General features: G+C 45.7%; 1 protein-coding gene across 1 annotated transcript in view; it reads left to right on the top strand.

Annotated features, from left to right (window-relative positions):
• Positions 1-21,771, top strand: part of LOC106568589 (phospholipid phosphatase-related protein type 1) — a 133,112-nt gene that overhangs the window by 94,093 nt on the left and 17,248 nt on the right. The window contains exons 6-7 of the mRNA XM_045692700.2: positions 18,741-18,917; positions 20,184-20,315. Of these exons, the coding sequence (XP_045548656.1) occupies positions 18,741-18,917; positions 20,184-20,315 (309 nt within the window). The remainder of the gene's footprint in view (positions 1-18,740; positions 18,918-20,183; positions 20,316-21,771) is intronic.

The following is a 21,771-nucleotide window of genomic DNA, read 5'->3' on the forward strand; positions in this document are numbered from 1 at the left end:
TTAGTCCATGACCCATGGTTACTACTGTTCCTTAGTCCATGACCCATGGTTACTACTGTTCCTTAGTCCATGACCCCATGGTTACTACTGTCCCTTAGTCCATGACCCATGGTTACTACTGTCCCTTAGTCCATGACCCCATGGTTACTACTGTCCCTTAGTTCATGACCCATGGTTACTACTGTCCCTTAGTTCATGACCCATGGTTACTACTGTTCCTTAGTCCATGACCCATGGTTACTACTGTCCCTTAGTTCATGACCCATGGTTACTACTGTCCCTTAGTCCATGACCCATGGTTACTACTGTCCCTTAGTCCATGACCCATGGTTACTACTGTTCCTTAGTCCATGACCCATGGTTACTACTGTCCCTTAGTCCATGACCCCACTGTTACTACTGTCCCTTAGTCCATGACCCATGGTTACTACTGTCCCTTAGTCCATGACCCCATGGTTACTACTGTCCCTTAGTTCATGACCCCATGGTTACTACTGTCCCTTAGTCCATGACCCATGGTTACTACTGTCCCTTAGTCCATGACCCATGGTTACTACTGTCCCTTAGTCCATGACCCCATGGTTACTACTGTTCCTTAGTCCATGACCCATGGTTACTACTGTCCCTTAGTCCATGACCCATGGTTACTACTGTCCCTTAGTCCATGACCCCATGGTTACTACTGTCCCTTAGTCCATGACCCCATGGTTACTACTGTCCCTTAGTCCATGACCCATGGTTACTACTGTCCCTTAGTCCATGACCCCATGGTTACTACTGTCCCTTAGTCCATGACCCATGGTTACTACTGTCCCTTAGTCCATGACCCATGGTTACTACTGTCCCTTAGTCCATGACCCCATGGTTACTACTGTTCCTTAGTCCATGACCCCATGGTTACTACTGTCCCTTAGTCCATGACCCCATGGTTACTACTGTCCCTTGGTCCATGACCCATGGTTACTACTGTCCCTTAGTCCATGACCCATGGTTACTACTGTCCCTTAGTCCATGACCCCATGGTTACTACTGTCCCTTAGTCCATGACCCATGGTTACTACTGTCCCTTAGTCCATGACCCATGGTTACTACTGTCCCTTAGTCCATGACCCCACTGTTACTACTGTCCCTTAGTCCATGACCCATGGTTACTACTGTCCCTTAGTCCATGACCCCATGGTTACTACTGTCCCTTAGTCCATGACCCCATGGTTACTACTGTCCCTTAGTCAATGACCCCATGGTTACTACTGTCCCTTAGTCCATGACCCATGGTTACTACTGTTCCTTAGTCCATGACCCATGGTTACTACTGTCCCTTAGTCCATGACCCATGGTTACTACTGTCCCTTAGTCCATGACCCCATGGTTACTACTGTCCCTTAGTCAATGACCCATGGTTACTACTGTCCCTTAGTTCATGACCCATGGTTACTACTGTCCCTTAGTCCATGACCCATGGTTACTACTGTCCCTTAGTCCATGACCCCATGGTTACTACTGTCCCTTAGTCAATGACCCATGGTTACTACTGTCCCTTAGTCCATGACCCATGGTTACTACTGTCCCTTAGTCCATGACCCCATGGTTACTACTGTCCCTTAGTCCATGACCCCATGGTTACTACTGTCCCTTAGTCCATGACCCCATGGTTACTACTGTCCCTTAGTCCATGACCCACGGTTACTACTGTCCCTTAGTCCATGACCTATGGTTACTACTGTCCCTTAGTCCATGACCCATGGTTACTACTGTCCCTTAGTCAATGACCCATGGTTACTACTGTCCCTTAGTCAATGACCCATGGTTACTACTGTCCCTTAGTCCATGACCCATGGTTACTACTGTCCCTTCGTCCATGACCCCATGGTTACTACTGTCCCTTCGTCCATGACCCATGGTTACTACTGTCCCTTAGTCCATGACCCATGGTTACTACTGTCCCTTAGTCCATGACCCCATGGTTACTACTGTCCCTTCGTCCATGACCCATGGTTACTACTGTCCCTTAGTCCATGACCCCATGGTTACTACTGTCCCTTAGTCCATGACCCATGGTTACTACTGTCCCTTAGTCCATGACCCCATGGTTACTACTGTCCCTTAGTCCATGACCCCATGGTTACTACTGTCCCTTAGTCCATGACCCCATGGTTACTACTGTCCCTTAGTCCATGACCCATGGTTACTACTGTCCCTTAGTCCATGACCCCACTGTTACTACTGTCCCTTAGTCCATGACCCCATGGTTACTACTGTCCCTTAGTCCATGACCCATGGTTACTACTGTCCCTTAGTCCATGACCCCATGGTTAATACTGTCCCTTAGTCCATGACCCATGGTTACTACTGTCCCTTAGTCCATGACCCCACTGTTACTACTGTCCCTTAGTCCATGACCCATGGTTACTACTGTCCCTTAGTCCATGACCCATGGTTACTACTGTCCCTTAGTCCATGACCCCATGGTTACTACTGTCCCTTAGTCCATGACCCATGGTTACTACTGTCCCTTAGTCCATGACCCACGGTTACTACTGTCCCTTAGTCCATGACCCATGGTTACTACTGTCCCTTAGTCCATGACCCATGGTTACTACTGTCCCTTAGTCAATGACCCATGGTTACTACTGTCCCTTAGTCCATGACCCCATGGTTACTACTGTCCCTTAGTCCATGACCCATGGTTACTACTGTCCCTTAGTCCATGACCCCACTGTTACTACTGTTCCTTAGTCCATGACCCATGGTTACTACTGTCCCTTAGTCCATGACCCATGGTTACTACTGTCCCTTAGTCCATGACCCCATGGTTACTACTGTCCCTTAGTCCATGACCCATGGTTACTACTGTCCCTTAGTCCATGACCCACGGTTACTACTGTCCCTTAGTCCATGACCCATGGTTACTACTGTCCCTTGGTCCATGACCCATGGTTACTACTGTCCCTTAGTCCATGACCCCATGGTTACTACTGTCCCTTAGTCCATGACCCCACTGTTACTACTGCATCTCAAACAGATTTGGTTACCCCTTTTACACTTCCACCACGACTTTAGTCACTGTCATTGACATGGTGAATCTACTCACTCTGCTTGTCGAAACTCTTCAGGGAGTGTCAATCATCGTACCCTTCAGATTTCTGTCCTCCGCCACCACAATAGTTTATGTCTCTTGACCTCACAAATTTCATCACCACGGCATCGTGATCTCGTAATGACGTAATCTCAGGATAATAAGCATCAGTAATGTTCGGCTGACTGTCGTTCTCTCATTCATTCCCACCCTTACTGCTAACACGACGATACATACCGTGCATTACATGTTACTTTGACCCATGGGAATATAACTTCCTCATTGGGTTGCACCCGTTGAGTTTAGTTATTTTTTCCATTCCGGCAGATACTTTAATGCCCCCTGCCTGGATACCTGCTGGGCGGTGACAGCGGTGGAAGAGCGGTGTGCACAGCGTGGTTCCTGACAGTGATTTTCAACAAATGCAAAAGTAATCACAACTAGTTCTTCATGTCTGAGGTCGTGTCAGCAACACATGGTGGGACCAACAGATCATTGAGTGAGGTGTCATTGCCCTACCAGTTCAGCCCCCATATGTTTTTGTCAGATTTACTAAGAGAGGACACTACATCCAGGATGGCTAACAATTTGTGTTTATGAGTATTGTTGATCATAGCCCTTACCGACATTCCTTCTAGTAAGGAGAAGGTGTCCTTCTAGTAAGGAGAAGCAGGTGTCCTTCTAGTAAGGAGAAGCAGGTGTCCTTCTAGTAAGGAGATGCAGGTGTCCTTCTAGTAAGGAGAAGCAGGTGTCCTTCTAGTAAGGAGAAGCAGGTGTCCTTCTAGTAAGGAGAAGCAGGTGTCCTTCTAGTAAGGAGAAGCAGGTGTCCTAGTAAGGAGAAGCATGTGTCCTTCTAGTAAGGAGAAGCATGTGTCCTTCTAGTAAGGAGAAGAAGGTGTCCTTCTAGTAAGGAGATGCAGGTGTCCTTCTAGTAAGGAGAAGCAGGTGTCCTTCTAGTAAGGAGAAGCATGTGTCCTAGTAAGGAGAAGCCAGTGTCCTTCTAGTAAGGAGATGCAGGTGTCCTTCTAGTAAGGGGAAACAGGTGTCCTTCTAGTAATGGAAACAGGTGTCCTTCTAGTAAGGAGAAGCAGGTGTCCTTCTAGTAAGGAGATGCAGGTGTCCTTCTAGTAATGGAAACAGGTGTCCTTCTAGTAAGGAGAAGCAGGTGTCCTCCAGAGCCCCTCATTGTTTAGATCTAATCACCAATAAGATCCTACACAACTGACTAGATTCATTTTGCATTGAGGTTTCCACTCATGTTAGGAGTTGCTTCACAAAACACCATCTCGATTTGAATGACATTTACCTCGGTCAATGTATTATTCAGCACTAATGCTTTGGTGAACACGCCATCACGGTTGGACAGTGCTTTTATCCCCATGTCTTACTCTAACACCCCATAAGACAGTGTGTCTGCTTCTAGGCTATTCCATTTACACTGGCTAACGGTCTGTTCTAGGCTATCCCATTTACACTGGCTAACGGTCTGTTCTAGGCTATCCCATTTACACTGGCTAACGGTCTGTTCTAGGCTATCCCATTTATACTGGCTAACGGTCTGTTCTAGGCTATCCCATTTATACTGGCTAACGGTCTGTTCTAGGCTATCCCATTTATACTGGCTAACGGTCTGTTCTAGGCTATCCCATTTATACTGGCTAACGGTCTGTTCTAAGCTATCCCATTTACACTGGCTAACGGTCTGTTCTAAGCTATCCCATTGCACCTCCTCCTAGATACTGTTTTGCCCGTTCATATTTGTCCGACTGATCAATATGTTTCACGACAATTATAGTTTTATTTGCGTATTGGTCATTCAACATTACACCCTGGGTCTCATTAGCCCAGCACAGAATTAGATGTGGTACACTGGGTTTCCCAGCCAAAATAGTCTGTTTTTATCTTTAAACGGGTACACTATCGCCATTTGGTGTACAAACAGTATTTTTAATCTACGCAACACTGAGCTATACTCACAAGGCTGAACATCTGTGACAGATCTGGAGTGGCTTTTCTTTGGGAGTTTGTGAAAGGATATGGTTTCGGCGACGTTGATTTCATCAGAGACACCACACAGGGTTGGTTTGATTTCATCAGAGACACCACACAGGGTTGGTTTGATTTCATCAGAGACACCACACAGGGTTGGTTTGATTTCATCAGAGACACCACACAGGGTTGGTTTGATTTCATCAGAGACACCACACAGGGTTGGTTTGATTTCATCAGAGACACCACACAGGGTTGGTTTGATTTCATCAGAGACACCACACAGGGTTGGTTTGATGTCATCAGCGACACCACACAGGGTTGGTTTGATTTCATCAGAGACATATTAATGTATTTATTTACATTTTATTTTACCTTTATTTAACTAGGCAAGTCAGTTAAGAACAAATTGTTATTTACAATGACGGCCTACCAAAAGGGAAAAGGCCTCCTGTGGGGACGAGGTGGCTTATATCTTCAAAATGCTTTATTATCCAAACGTGAAAGCATATACTGTACGGTACTCTATTTCTTCATCAGCATCTTTATGCTTTTGTTAATAAAATAATTATAAAAATACTCTTTAAAAATGCAGATATATCACTGATTTACAGAAATATTGGTTGTCTAATGAAGGCAAACCATTTAGAATCCTCTTATGCTCTATCCTCCTCCCAACCGTCACGTTGTACAGCGCCATATTTTCCATTCCATCCTAACGGAAACCCTGAGGGTTTCATTTTCTCGGAATAGAAACACCATAATATTAATCAAATGAATTAAGCCAAATTTCTTAAAATCAATCCCATATACTATGTTATTACAAAAAAGGTTTTAAATTCCCTGGTGATGCCAATATGGAAGACTATCAAATGCTTCTCAAATATGCCCTCTGGTGGTCAAACTAGCACTGACTCACATTAACAGAAAAAAATGGCTGACAATTAAATAACGTTCCACAGAATGCTGCAGCAGCACGCAGGGTGAGCTGCATTATGACACAACTTTTAAAGGAGGAACCACTGGAAGACAACAACATAGCAAGGCAGCAACACATGACAACGCAGCGTGGTAGCAAAACAACATGACAACACAGCGTGGTAGAAAAACAACACAACAGAGCGTGGTTGCAACACAACATGACAACACAGCGTGGTAGAAAAACAACACAACACAGCGTGGTAGAAACACAACATGACAACACAGCGTGGTAGCAACACAACATGACAACACAGCGTGGTAGCAACACAACATGACAACACAGCGTGGTAGCAACACAACATGACAACACAGCGTGGTAGCAACACAACAGGACATCACAGCGTGGTAGAAAACAACATGACAACACAGAGTGGTAGCAACACAACATGACAACACAGCGTGGTAGCAACACATGACAACACAGTGTGGTAGCAACACAACATGACAACACAGCGTGGTAGCAACACAACATGACATCACAGCATGGTAGAAAACAACATGACAACACAGCGTGGTAGCAACACAACATGACAACACAGCGTGGTAGCAACACATGACAACACAGCGTGGTAGCAACACAACATAACACAGCGTGGTAGAAAAACAACATGACAACATCATGGTAGCAACATGAAATGGTAGCAGCACAAAACATGGTACAAACATTATTGGGCACAGACAACAGCACAACGGGCAAGAAGGTAGAGACAACAATACATCACGCAACTGTCAGTAAGAATGTCCATGATTGAGTCTTTGAATGAAGAGATTGAGATAAAACTGACCAGTTTGAGTGTTTGTTGCTGTTCGTTCCAGTCGCTAGCTGCAGCGAACTGAAAAGACGAGCGACCCAGGGATGTGTGTGCTTTGGGGAGATAGGGGGGAGTAAGGCCTAAGAGGGTTTTATAAATAAGCATCAACCAGTGGGTCTTGCGATGGGTATACAGAGATGACCAGTTTACAGAGGAGTGTAGAGTGCAGTGATGTGTCCTATAAGGAGCATTGGTGGCAAATCTGATGGCTGAATGGTAAAGAACATCTAGCCGCTCGAGAGCACCCTTACCTGCTGATTTATAAATTACGTCTCCATAATCTAGCATGGGTAGGATGGTCATCTGAATCAGGGTTAGTTTGGCAGCTGGGGTGAAAGAGGAGCAATTACGATAGAGGAAATCAAGTCTAGATTTAACTTTAGCCTGCAGCTTTGATATGTGCTGAGAGAAGGACAGTGTACCATCTAGCCATACTCCCAAGTACTTGTATGAGGTGACTACCTCAAGCTCTAAACCCTCAGAGGTAGTAATCACACATGAGAGGGGCATTCTTCTTACCAAACCACATGACCTTTGTTTTGGATGTGTTTAGAACGAGGTTAAGGGTAGAGAAAGCTTGTTGGACACCAGGAAAGCTTTGTTGTAGAGCATTTAACACAAAATCCGGGGAGGGGCCAGCTGAGTATAAGACTGTATCATCTGCATATAAATGGATGAGAGAGCTTCCTACTGCCTGAGCTCTGTTGTTGATGTAAATTGAGTACAGCGTGGGGTCTAGGATCAAACCTCGGGGTACTCCCTTGGTGACAGGTAGTGGCAGAAATAACAGGTTTTCTGATTTTATACAGTACACTCTTTGAGAGAGGTAGTTGGAAAACCAGGCCAAAGAGCCCTCAGAGACACCAATACTCCTTAGCCGGCCCACAAGAATGGAATGGTCTACCATATCAAAAGCTTTGGCCAAGTCAATAAAAATAGCAGCACAATATTGCTTAGAATCAAGGGCAATGGTGACATCATTGAGGACCTTTAAGGTTGCAGTGACACATCCACAACCTGAGTGGAAACCAGATTGCAGACCAGAGAGACTACTGTAGACATCAAGATAGCCAGTCAGTTGATTATTGACAAGTTTTCCCAACACGTTTGATAAACAGAGCAAAATAGAAATAGTCCTATAACAGTTAGGATCAGCTTGATCTCCCACTTTAAATAAAGGATGAACAGTGGCTGCCTTCCAAGCAATGGGAACCTCCCCAGAGAGGAGAGACAGGTTAAAAGGTCAGAGATAGGCTTGGTGATGATAGGGGCAGCAACCTTAAAGAAGAAAGGGTCTAAACCATCTGACCCAGATGTTTTTTTGGGGTCAAGTTTAAGGAGCTCCTTTAGCACCTCGGACTCAGTGACCGCCTGCAGGGAGAAACTTTGTAGCAGGGCAGGGGGGGAAAAGAGGGAGGAGCATTGGGGATAGTCGCATTAGAAGGGAGATGAGGAAATGTTGGACGGGCAAGGAGGCAAGGCTGAGTCAAATAGGAATCCTGACTTAATGAAGCGGTGATTAAAGAGCTCGGCCATGTGCTTCTTGTCAGTAACAACCACATCATCAACATTAAGGGACACGGGCAGCTGTGAGGAGGAGGGTTTATTCTCCAGATCTTTAACTGTTTTCCAGAACTTCTTGGGGTAAGGACCCACAGAGAGAGAACTGCTCCTTAAAGTAACTAACTTTGGCCTTCCAGGTAGCCTGAGTGCACTTATTTCTCATTTGCCTGTACATCAGATGGCAACAAGATCATATTGTACAGCAATTTCATCAGGTAACATGAATACAAAGCTGGAGAGAGGTGGTTAGAATAGGATGGGAGGACAAAAGTCTGTGTAACTAATAGAGAGTCAGAGTCCTGAGTGTGGGAACAAACATTCAGTCCCACGGTCGGGGAAAGACATTTCGTAGTCAACAACGCATGCAGGAGTCATGAGGCAAATAGCAAAATACACAAGAAAAGTATGTAATATATTACGACTTGGGGCTAGCCATTGTAAGTTCAGAGTCACTCGCCCCACAGTGTGTGAATGCTGGAGGCGAGCGAATGCTCAGCAGAGAGGGGGGAGTGTGGTGGAGGAGAGCGAATGCTCAGGAGAGAGGGGGGAGTGTGGTGGAGGAGAGCGAATGCTCAGGAGAGAGGGTGGAGTGTGGTAGAGGAGAGCAAATGCTCAGGAGAGAGGGGGGAGTGTGGTGGAGGAGAGCGAATGCTCAGGAGAGAGGGGGGAGTGTGGTGGAGGAGAGCGAATGCTCAGGAGAGAGGGGGGAGTGTGGTGGAGGAGAGTGAATGCTCAGGAGAGAGGGGGGAGTGTGGTGGAGGAGAGCGAATGCTCAGGAGAGAGGGGGAGTGTGGTAGAGGAGAGCGAATGCTCAGGAGAGAGGGGGAGTGTGGTAGAGGAGAGCGAATGCTCAGGAAAGAGGGGGGAGTGTGGTGGAGGAGAGCGAATGCTCAGGAGAGAGGGGGGAGTGGGGTAGAGGAGAGCGAATGCTCAGGAGAGAGGGGGAGTGTGGTAGAGGAGAGCGAATGCTCAGGAGAGAGGGGGGAGTGGGGTAGAGGAGAGCGAATGCTCAGGAGAGAGGGAGGAGTGTGGTAGAGGAGAGCGAATGCTCAGGAGAGAGGGGGGAGTGTGGTAGAGGAGAGCGAATGCTCAGGAGAGAGGGGGGAGTGTGGTAGAGGAGAGCGAATGCTCAGGAGAGAGGGGGAGTGTGGTGGAGTGTGGTGGAGGAGAGCGAATGCTCAGGAGAGAGGGGGGAGTGTGGTAGAGGAGAGCAAATGCTCAGGAGAGAGGGGGAGTGTGGTAGAGGAGAGCGAATGCTCAGGAGAGAGGGGGGAGTGGGGTAGAGGAGAGCGAATGCTCAGGAGAGAGGGGGGAGTGGGGTAGAGGAGAGCGAATGCTCAGGAGAGAGGGGGGAGTGGGGTAGAGGAGAGCGAATGCTCAGGAGAGAGGGGGGAGTGTGGTAGAGGAGAGCGAATGCTCAGGAGAGAGGGGGGAGTGTGGTGGAGGAGAGCGAATGCTCAGGAGAGAGGGGGAGTGTGGTGGAGGAGAGCGAATGCTCAGGAGAGAGGGGGAGTGTGTTAGAGGAGAGCGAATGCTCAGGAGAGAGGGGGAGTGTGGTGGAGGAGAGCGAATGCTCAGGAGAGAGGGGGGAGTGGGGTAGAGGAGAGCGAATGCTCAGGAGAGAGGGGGGAGTGGGGTAGAGGAGAGCGAATGCTCAGGAGAGAGGGGGGAGTGTGGTAGAGGAGAGCGAATGCTCAGGAGAGAGGGGGGAGTGTGGTAGAGGAGAGCGAATGCCCAGGAGAGAGGGGGAGTGTGGTGGAGGAGAGCGAAAGCTCAGGAGAGAGGGGGGAGTGTGGTGGAGGAGAGCGAATGCTCAGGAGAGAGGGGGGAGTGTGGTGGAGGAGAGCGAATGCTCAGGAGAGAGGGGGGAGTGTGGTAGAGGAGAGCGAAAGCTCTCAGATCGCCAGCTGGAATCCAAGCAGCAGTGCAGCAGGCAACGGGAGTAGGTGTCACACCCACTTGGGAGAATCTTTTATTTCTGGAGGCAGATTTCTTGTAGAAAATGTCAGTGGATGTTCTCTGAACAGCAGGAGGGGACGTCAAAGGGGGCTTCAAAGACTCGTGCCGCTTGTTGGGCCCAAAGGCCTTGACGCCTCTCACTTCACACCTCAGTGCTAATTGTTGTTGTATCTGGACTGTCCTAGCAAGCCTGTCAGTCTTAACTCAGCATTCAGTCCCTATAAAGTAAAATATATCATTGTAATGTACTTTCTTTTTCATTTTACTTTTCTTCTTGGCTTTCAAAATAGCATCAGACCAAACACTACTCACTCAGTTCCAGGTTGGATGGTGTCCTCAGGTCTCTGCTGTTTGATTGCTAGCCTCTCTAGGGTCGGCGGGACAAAATCGTCCCACCTACTCAACAGCCAGTTGAATCCCGTGGCGCGTTATTCAAATACCTTAGAAATGCTATTACTTGAATTTCTCAAACATATGACTATTTTACACCATTTTAAAGACAAGACTCTCGTTAATCTAACCACACTGTCCGATTTCAAAAAGGCTTTACAACGAAAGCAAAACATTAGATTATGTCAGCAGAGTACCCAGCCAGAAATTATCAGACACCCATTTTTCAAGCTAGCATATAATGTCACATAAACCCAAACCACAGCTAAATGCAGCACTAACCTTTGATGATCTTCATCAGATGACAACCCTAGGACATTATGTTATACAATACATGCATGTTTTGTTCAATCAAGTTCATATTTATATCAAAAAACAGCTTTTTACATTAGCATGTGACGTTCAGAACTAGCATACCCCCCGCAAACTTCCGGTGAATTTACTAAATTACTCACGATAAACGTTCACAAAAAACATAACAATTATTTTAAGAATTATAGATACAGAACTCCTCTATGCACTCGCTATGTCCGATTTTAAAATTGCTTTTCGGTGAAAGCACATTTTGCAATATTCTCAGTAGATAGCCCGGCATCACAGGGCTAGCTATTTAGACACCCACCAAGTTTAGCACTCACCAAAATCAGATTTACTATAAGAAAAATGTTATTACCTTTGCTGTCTTCGTCAGAATGCACTCCCAGGACTTCTACTTCAATAACAAATGTTGGTTTGGTTCAAAATAATCCATAGTTATATCCAAATATCCTCTGTTTTGTTCGTGCGTTCAAGACACTATCCGAATGGTAAAGAAGGGTGACGCGCACGACGCATTTCGTGACAAACAAATTCTAAATATTCCATTACCGTACTTCGAAGCATGTCAACCGCTGTTTAAAATCAATTTTTATGCCATTTTTCTCGTAAAAAAGCGATAATATTCCGACCGGGAAAGCGTGTTTACGTTCAAAGACGAAAGAAAATAAAACATGGGGTCGACTCGTGCACGCGCCTCAGCCCATTGTCCTCTGATAGAGCACTTGCCAAAAGCGCTAATGTTTTTCAGCCAGTGGCTGGAATTACATCATTCAGCTTTTTCCCGCCTTCTGAGAGCCTATGGGAGCCGTAGGAAGTGTCACGTTACAGCAAAGATCCTCAGTCTTCAATAAACAGAGTCAAGAAGCTCAAGGAATGGTCAGAGAGGGCACTTCCTGTACAGAATCTTCTCAGGTTTTTGCCTGCCATATGAGTTCTGTTATACTCACAGACACCATTCAAACAGTTTTAGAAACTTTAGGGTGTTTTCTATCCAAAGCCAATAATTATATGCATATTCTAGTTTCTGGGCAGTAGTAATAACCAGATTAAATTGGGTACGTTTTTTATCCGGCTGTGTAAATACTGCCCCCTACCCCCAACAGGCTAGAGCACACTTTGTATAGCTTGTAAAAATACAACTTTGGAAGCAGTAATGTCTCCGGTTAATTTAGGTTTGAAGTTTTGATCTGGAGCGAAGGTCATACTGTGGAGGGTAGCATCCTGCATATGTCCCTGACGAAAAAAATCCAAGTTTATCAAACTCCAAATCTATCCTTTTTTTTAAAAAACATGTTGAAAAATGTGAGAGCTCACATGCAGCTGTGTCTCTCTCTCTCTCACACACACACACTCTCAGGTTGGTTTGATTTCATCAGAGACACCACACAGGGTTGGTTTGATTTCATCAGAGACACCACACAGGGTTGGTTTGATTTCATCAGAGACACCACACAGGGTTGGTTTGATTTCATCAGAGACACCACACAGGGTTGGTTTGATTTCATCAGAGACACCACACAGGGTTGGTTTGATTTCATCAGAGACACCACACAGGGTTGGTTTGATTTCATCAGAGACACCACACAGGGTTGGTTTGATTTCATCAGAGACACCACACAGGGTTGGTTTGATTTCATCAGAGACACCACACAGGGTTGCTTTGAATGCAGGCAGGAGAGACCATTTCGTCTCGACCTTAAATGTTGGAAGTCCCCATTCTGCTTGCTCCATATTCCTTCCTGCAAAAAAACAATTACTCTGTCCCAGACACAACCCACCCTCAAAGTATGGTTGTGTTATCGCCCAGAACCAGTGTAGGTACAGAGCACTGTGTGGGACCCAGACCAGCATTGTTCCAACACTCCAGATTTTTTTCTCACACTTTACCTGTGAATACACACACTGCAATTGCATGGGTCATTTTCTGACAGTACGACAACATAGATTCACTCAAAACTGCCAAATCATTAATTTGTGACATATAAATAATGTTGCCTTGGACTCTCATTGTTCTCCCGGTAACCACTTTGTGGGGTGTGAGTCCAGTGGTTGCATTCGTTGACGGCCTCATAGATATCAATACTACTGGTAGGCTGTGTAAATCAGATTTAACTCTTGTCTTGCTTTTTATTTTCCTTATTCTTGAAACCTACCTACTATTTTTGGAGGTGATCGGGGCAGCAGCGACAACTCGTTCTGCTGCAAAGTTGGTGGAATGAATTCCGCTAGCAATGCAGCTTGTACTATCTTTTCCTTGGTGGAGTGTTTATTCATCACGCCGGCAATAGTGGGTTCAAGGTGGAGGTACAAATGAGTACGCAATGTTTCTTCCATCATATTGCTGTAGTCACTGACTCTCTCTTTAGGGCCCTGAATAAATGTAATGATTTTGTTCACATCTGATCTAAACAGAAGTTCCCAACGGCGTTTAAGGTTCCTTCCAACGACACATATGAGGTTTCTGGATCACATGCCTTATGGCTGGAGGACCAAGAGGGTTTTTTGGTGAAGTGCCAGGAGTTGCGTCAACATTGCTCTAGCCTCTTAAGGATCGGACCCTTTTTTTTCAATTTTCGCCTAAAATGACATACCCAAATCTAACAGCCTGTAACTCAGGACCTGAAGCAAGGATATGCATATTCTTGATACCATTTGAAAGGAAACACTTTGAAGTTTGTGGAAATGTGAAATTAATGTAGGAGAATATAACACATTAGACAATTCCCCCCCAAAAAATCTATATATATTTTTGTTCAATCATCTTTGAAATGCAAGAGAAAGGACATAATATAATATTGTAGTTTAGGCGCAATTTAGATTCTGTCCACTAGATGGTAGCAGTGTGTGTACAGATTGATCCAGTAAAGCATTGCTATATTGCACAGTACTTCAAACAATAGAATGGTATTTTTTCACTGTAATAGCTACTGTAAATTGGACAGTGCAGTTAGATTAACAAGTATTTAAGCTTTCTGCCTTCATAAGACATGTCTATGTCCTGGAAAGTTTGCTGTAATTTACAACGTCATTCTAGTCACATTAGCACACGTTAGGTCAATCATCCCGGTATAGGGACACCAATCCCGTAGAGGTTGCACCAAGATTGCTCTAGGTAGGAGAGCGCGGACTACGTGATCATTATCGCCCGTGTATAATGCAAAGATCCGGCCCTATAATGCAAAATTCCTGACCCTCTTTAACTGTGTCAGGCTCTTCTTTCATTATGCTACGCATTTCACCAATATTTAACTGTTGGTGTTGATTTTGGAGCTGTACTACAGTCTGGGGGTCTGGCAGTCTGGGGGTCTGGTAGTCTGGGGTCTGGCAGTCAGGCAGTCTGGGGTCTGGTAGTCTGGGGTCTGGCAGTCTGGCAGTCTGGCAGTCTGGGGTCTGGGGGTCTGGCGGTCTGGGGGTCTGGTAGTCTGGGGGTCTGGCAGTCTGGTAGTCTGGGGGTCTGGCGGTCAGGCAGTCTGGCAGTCTGGGGGTCTGGCAGTCTGGGGGTCTGGCGGTCAGGCAGTCTGGGGGTCAGGCAGTCTGGGGGTCTGGTAGTCTGGGGTCTGGCAGTCTGGCAGTCTGGGGTCTGGGGGTCTGTGGGTCAGGCAGTCTGGGGGTCAGGCAGTCTGGGAGTCTGGCGGTCTGGGGGTCAGGCAGTCTGGCAGTCTGGGGTCTGGGGGTCTGTGGGTCTGGGGGTCTGTGTGTCAGGCAGTCTGGGGGTCAGGCAGTCTGGGGGTCTGGCGGTCTGGGGGTCAGGCAGTCTGGGGGTCTGGCAGTCTGGGGGTCTGGCAGTCTGGGGATCTGGCAGTCTCTGGGGTATAGGATTTCTTCCCTCTGGAATTACTCTCCCAGGATAATAAGTAACTTGGACGACACGGTCACACATCTCACATTTACCCCCCCCCCCACATGATATCCCGGGGAGGAGTGGCGAGGGCATTTACCCCCCCCCCACATGATATCCTGGGGAGGAGTGGCGAGGGCATTTACCCCCCCCCCCCACATGATATCCCGGGGAGGAGTGGCGAGGGCATTTACCCCCCCCCCCCACATGATATCCCGGGGAGGGGTGGCGAGGGCATTTACACCCCCCCCCCCACATGATATCCCGGGGAGGAGTGGCGAGGGCATTTACCCCCCCCCACATGATATCCCGGGGAGGGGTGGCCAGAGCATATTACCCCCCCCCACATGTGTTCTGATGCTACTGGGGGGTAAGATGTTGAATGTTGATCATTTTCCAGAGCCCTCGCCAGGTCTTGGTTCTGATTAAATCGATGAGCTCATTTTTCACTAGTCGGTCGCCTGGACGAGCTGAGAATGCAGGTCTTTGATTTTAGCTTTATTGGTTCTGTTGATACAACGCCGACATCAAAACCTTGTGTATTAAGCTTGTGATTTCTCCTCGATATCACTGTGCCATACTACACAACAGAATATTTGTGTTCTTTATTTGATTGGGACTTTTCCGTCAGCAAGAAAAACACTGACCAATTTTATCCAATTTGCAAAATTTTACTCGAGCCGGTTTGGTAGATTGCTGGTGCGCGTCTTTCAGCGTCCTCCTCTACTCCCTTTTATGGTGTCAGGAACCAAGATGCCCTTTCAATAGTTATTTATGCCCCTCACCCCGGATGCTCTTTCAATAGGTATTTCTGCCCCTCACCCGGCAGTGTCTAGGGTGTTTCCTCGCCCACAGCTGTAATACTTGCTTATTAACTTTTTTTTCGAAGGTACTGTAGGTGCTTAATAAATTTGTCAAGCTACCTAATGATTTCGGTGAATGACGACACTAGAGTACACTAATTTACCAAGGGAGACTCTGCGGAAGGATGATGTGGATCACAGGAAGATGAACGATAACACTCTCCCGTCTCCAATACCACTGTTCCCAGGTCACCCACGGTGGTTTTCCTATTTCCACCTAATCGATCTTAGTTATTCGCCTTTCTTAGGACTAAAACCAACCTCCTTACTAAGTTTTGGATGGTCAATACCCATAAATTGTTCTCAAATAACTTCTTAATACTAGTATTGTTCTCCAACCACCTTCATAATTTACAGGAAACTGTCATTTTCGTCTACCGACAATGTCTCATCCTTCACGGGTTCGTTATTAATTGAAAACGCCTTGCTCCTGGTTTGACTTCAATGGGACTCGTTGAATAACGTAGACTTTCAATATGGACTTCTCCACAACCGAACGTACTAGTATACAAATGTGGCAACATCTCCACATACCACACAATAAACAGACATGTCGTAGGGTCGGTCACTCCCCTCGACCCTCCTAGGGGGACTTCAACCCCTAGTCCTAGGGGATGGTTACACCCTCCTAACGGACTTCAACCCCTAGTCCTAGGGGATGGTTACACCCTCCTAGGGGACTTCAACCCCTAGTCCTAGGGGATGGTTAAACCCTCCTAGGGGACTTCAACCCCTAGTCCTAGGGGATGGTTAAACCCTCCTAGGGGGACTTCAACCCCTAGTCCTAGGGGATGGTTAAACCCTCCTAGGGGACTTCAACCCCTAGTCCTAGGGGATGGTTAAACCCTCCTAGGGGGACTTCAACCCTTAGTCCTAGGGGATGGTTAAACCCTCCTAGGGTACTTCAACCCCTAGTCCTAGGGGATGGTTACACCCTCCTAACGGACTTCAACCCCTAGTCCTAGGGGATGGTTACACCCTCCTAACGGACTTCAACCCCTAGTCCTAGGGGATGGTTAAACCCTCCTAGGGGGACTTCAACCCCTAGTCCTAGGGGATGGTTAAACCCTCCTAGGGGACTTCAACCCCTAGTCCTAGGGGATGGTTACACCCTCCTAACGGACTTCAACCCCTAGTCCTAGGGGATGGTTAAACCCTCCTAGGGGGACTTCAACCCCTAGTCCTAGGGGATGGTTACACCCTCCTAGGGGACTTCAACCCCTAGTCCTAGGGGATGGTTAAACCCTCCTAGGGGACTTCAACCCCTAGTCCTAGGGGATGGTTAAACCCTCCTAGGGGACTTCAACCCCTAGTCCTAGGGGATGGTTAAACCCTCCTAGGGGGACTTCAACCCCTAGTCCTAGGGGATGGTTACACCCTCCTAACGGACTTCAACCCCTAGTCCTAGAGGATGGTTAAACCCTCCTAGGCACGTAGTCCCTGCGGTGCATAGTCTAACCTATATGGGGGCTTACCCTCTTAAGCAGGCCGTCCCAGCAGTGCCCAGTCTAACCAATATAGGGGCTAAACCCCTACGTCTACTACCTGTCGTCTATACCCAGTTGGCCTACTGAATAAATCCAGGCTTTCTAGGTCCGTTTCCCATCATTTATATTCAACCTATGACCCTCGTCTCCCCCAAGATGTCAGAAAGAGTGGAAACGGGTGTAGGAACTTTCATACCTCGTTTCGTGTGCAGGTTTTTTCCCCCACTGATCTCATACTCTTCAGTTTGACTGAATATCATGGTGAATCCTGCAGACAACAGAAATTGTTGGGGTTTCTATGGTCTGGGACAATAATCCAGATGGACTCTGAGAAAAACTGAAGATAGATTTATTCACCACAGTAGGTGTTGCAGTTGCCAAGACAACAATACAGCTGCCAAGGCACCCCCCCCCTCCCCTCTTTTTCTAGGATGAACATCTCTTATACTGGGCAGATGGTGTTATCGTGTCCCAGCTTGCGGAACCTTCATACTCCTCCAGGTCTTCCTATCAGTCAGGAGAGGCCTTGAGTTAAGGGAGTAAACATTCCTACAGTCTACTGCAGTCCACTACATAATTACTCTTCTCATACACAAGGAGAACACTAGTTTCAATCTCCAAGAATATGTAAAAAAAAAAAAACGATCTATTCATACAAAGAGGATATGATGATTACAAGGCAGTAAATATATAAACTGGGTAAACCAAAATGTTTTTATATGTAGGTATCAGTATTTTGTCTCCCCCATACCCCAACTTCTTATCTTGCCAAATTTGTAAGGAGTTTTGTTTACACACCTCCTTAGCAGTATATATAGTATATATTTTTTACTGCTTATTAACTGATTATTACTACTAATAAGCAGATTATGCAATTATAAAATAACTCATTATGCAACTAAAATGTGCTCTAGTCATAAGTCTTTAACAATGGCGATGATGATGGTGATGGTGATGATGAGAACAATGATGAGGGTGATGATGATGGTGATAGTGATGAGGGTGATGAGGGTGATGATGATGGTGATGATGAGAACAATGATGATGGTGATGATGATGGTGGTGATGATGGTGATGATGATGATGATGATGATGGCGATGATGATGATGGTGATGAGGGTGATGATGAGAACAATGATGATGGTGATGATGGTGATGATGATGATGGTGATGAGGGTTTATGAAGAGGGTGATGGTGAGGGTGATGAGGATGGTGATGAGAATGATGTTGATGATTGTGATGACTAAACACAAACTGACAGTTTGTGTCAATGGGATATGTATTCTGTGTTACAGAAGCTGGTGATTCAGTCGTAGTGTTGTCTCTTAACGAGCTCTGTTTTTCAGATCTAGAGTAGCCGTCTGTTTTACAGAGGCAGGCTGCTCTGTTCATAGAGATGGATACATCATTTTTTAAATCTCTGTGGTTCTGTCTCACCATGTTCTGGTGTCTTGTTGTTCCAGATGTACATCACTAGCACCATAAAGACTAAGAGTAGCCGCCTGGCCAAACCGGTGCTGTGCCTGGGTACCCTGTGTACAGCCTTCCTCACCGGGCTCAACCGGGTCTCGGAGTACCGGAACCACTGTTCTGATGTCATCGCTGGGTTCGTCCTGGGCAGCTCTATCGCTCTCTTCCTGGTGAGGACTAACATTTATTTATCTCTTCCTGTTTCTTTATCTCTTCCTGGTGAGGACTAACGTTTCTTTATCTCTTCCTGTTTCTTTATCTCTTCCTGGTGAGGACTAACGTTTATTTATCTCTTCCTGTTTCTTTATCTCTTCCTGGTGAGGACTAACATTTATTTATCTCTTCCTGGTGAGGACTAACATTTATTTATCTCTTCCTGGTGAGGACTAACATTTATTTATCTCTTCCTGTTTCTTTATCTCTTCCTGGTGAGGACTAACATTTATTTATCTCTTCCTGGTGAGGACTAACATTTATTTATCTCTTCCTGGTGAGGACTAACATTTATTTATCTCTTCCTGTTTCTTTATCTCTTCCTGGTGAGGACTACCATTTATTTATCTCTTCCTGTTTCTTTATCTCTTCCTGGTGAGGACTAACATTTATTTATCTCTTCCTGTTTCTTTATCTCTTCCTGGTGAGGACTACCATTTATTTATCTCTTCCTGTTTCTTTATCTCTTCCTGGTGAGGACTAACGTTTATTTATCTCTTCCTGTTTCTTTATCTCTTCCTGGTGAGGACTAACATTTATTTATCTCTTCCTGGTGAGGACTAACATTTATTTATCTCTTCCTGTTTCTTTATCTCTTCCTGGTGAGGACTACCAGACACTGGGAGACAAATTCACCTTTCGGCAGGACATTAACCTTAAACACAATGCCAAATATACACTGAGTATACCTGACATTAGGAACACCTTCCTAATATTGAGTTGCACCCCCCTCCCCTTATGCCATCAGAACAGCCTCAATTTGTCAGGGAATGGACTTTACACGGTATCTAAAGCGTTCCACGAAGATGCTGGCCCATTTTGACTCCAATGCTTCCCACAGTTCTGTCAAGTTGGCTGGATGTCCTTTGGGTGGTGGACCATTCTTGATACCCACAGGAAACTGTTGAGTTTGAAAAACCCAGCAGTGTTGCAGTTCTTGACACACACACAAACCGGTGCTCCTGGGACCTACTAACATATCCCGTTCAAAGTCACTTAAATCTTTTGTCTTGCCTGTTTACCCTCTGAATGGCACACATAAACAATTCATGTCTCGATTCTCTCAAGGCTTAAAAATCCTTATTTTATCCTGTGTTCTCCCATTGATCTACACTGATTTATTTAAGTGGGTTTAGCAAGTGACATCAATAAGTCTATGTCATGGAAAGAGTAGGTGTTCTTAATGTTTTGTCCCCTCTCCGGTATGTCTCCTTTTGTTTCAGGGTATCTGTGTGGTGAACAACTTTAAAGGAGCCCACTCCCCTCCTGCCAAGCAGAAGACTGAAGATTACCGTGGTCTTCCTCTAATGACCTTCCCCCGCATTCAGAGCCCCCTGGAGACTCTCAGCGCGCAGGTAACCACTTAACACTACTGTTCAATACTACTGCACAGGTAACCACTTAACACTACTGTTCAATACTACTGCACAGGTAACCACTTAACACTACTGTTCAATACTACTGCACAGGTAACCACTTAACACTACTGTTCAATACTACTGCACAGGTAACCACTTAACACTACTGTTCAATACTACTGCACAGGTAACCACTTAACACTACTGTTCAATACTACTGCGCAGGTAACCACTTAACACTACTGTTCAATACTACTGCACTTAACACTACTGTTCAATATTACTGCACGGGTAACCACTTAACACTACTGTTCAATACTACTGCACAGGTAACCACTTAACACTACTGTTCAATACTACTGCACAGGTAACCACTTAACACTACTGTTCAATACTACTGCACAGGTAACCACTTAACACTACTGTTCAATACTACTGCGCAGGTAACCACTTAACACTACTGTTCAATACTACTGCACAGGTAACCACTTAACACTACTGTTCAATACTACTGCACAGGTAACCACTTAACACTACTGTTCAATACTACTGCACAGGTAACCACTTAACACTGCTGTTCAATACTACTGCACTTAACACTACTGTTCAATACTACTGCACAGGTAACCACTTAACACTACTCTTCAATACTACTGCACAGGTAACCACTTAACACTACTGTTCAATACTACTGCACAGGTAACCACTTAACACTACTCTTCAATACTACTGCACAGGTAACCACTTAACACTACTGTTCAATACTACTGCGCAGGTAACCACTTAACACTACTGTTCAATACTACTGCACAGGTAACCACTTAACACTGCTGTTCAATACTACTGCACTTAACACTACTGTTCAATACTACTGCACTTAACACTACTGTTCAATACCACTGCACAGGTAACCACTTAACACTACTGTTCAATACTACTGCACTTAACACTACTGTTCAATATTACTGCACAGGTAACCACTTAACACTGCTGTTCAATACTACTGCACAGGTAACCACTTAACACTACTGTTCAATACTACTGCACAGGTAACCACTTAACACTACTGTTCAATACTACTGCACAGGTAACCACATAACACTACTGTTCAATACTACTGCACAGGTAATCATTTAACACTACTGTTCAATACTACTGCGCAGGTAACCACTTAACACTACTGTTCAATACTACTGCACTTAACACCTACTGTTCAATACTACCGCACAGATAACCACTTAACACTACTGTTCAATACTACTGCACAGGTAACCACTTAACACCTACTGTTCAATACTACCGCACAGGTAACCACTTAACACTACTGTTCAATACTACTGCACAGGTAACCACTTAAATAAAGGTGAAATAAATAAAAAAAACAATAAAAATACTGTACCATTCTATACTGGACTATACCGGACTATACTGGACTATACTGGACTATACTATA

Source organism: Salmo salar, chromosome 13, assembly GCF_965601325.2.
Source record: "Salmo salar chromosome 13, fSalSal1, whole genome shotgun sequence".
NCBI lineage: Eukaryota > Metazoa > Chordata > Actinopteri > Salmoniformes > Salmonidae > Salmo > Salmo salar.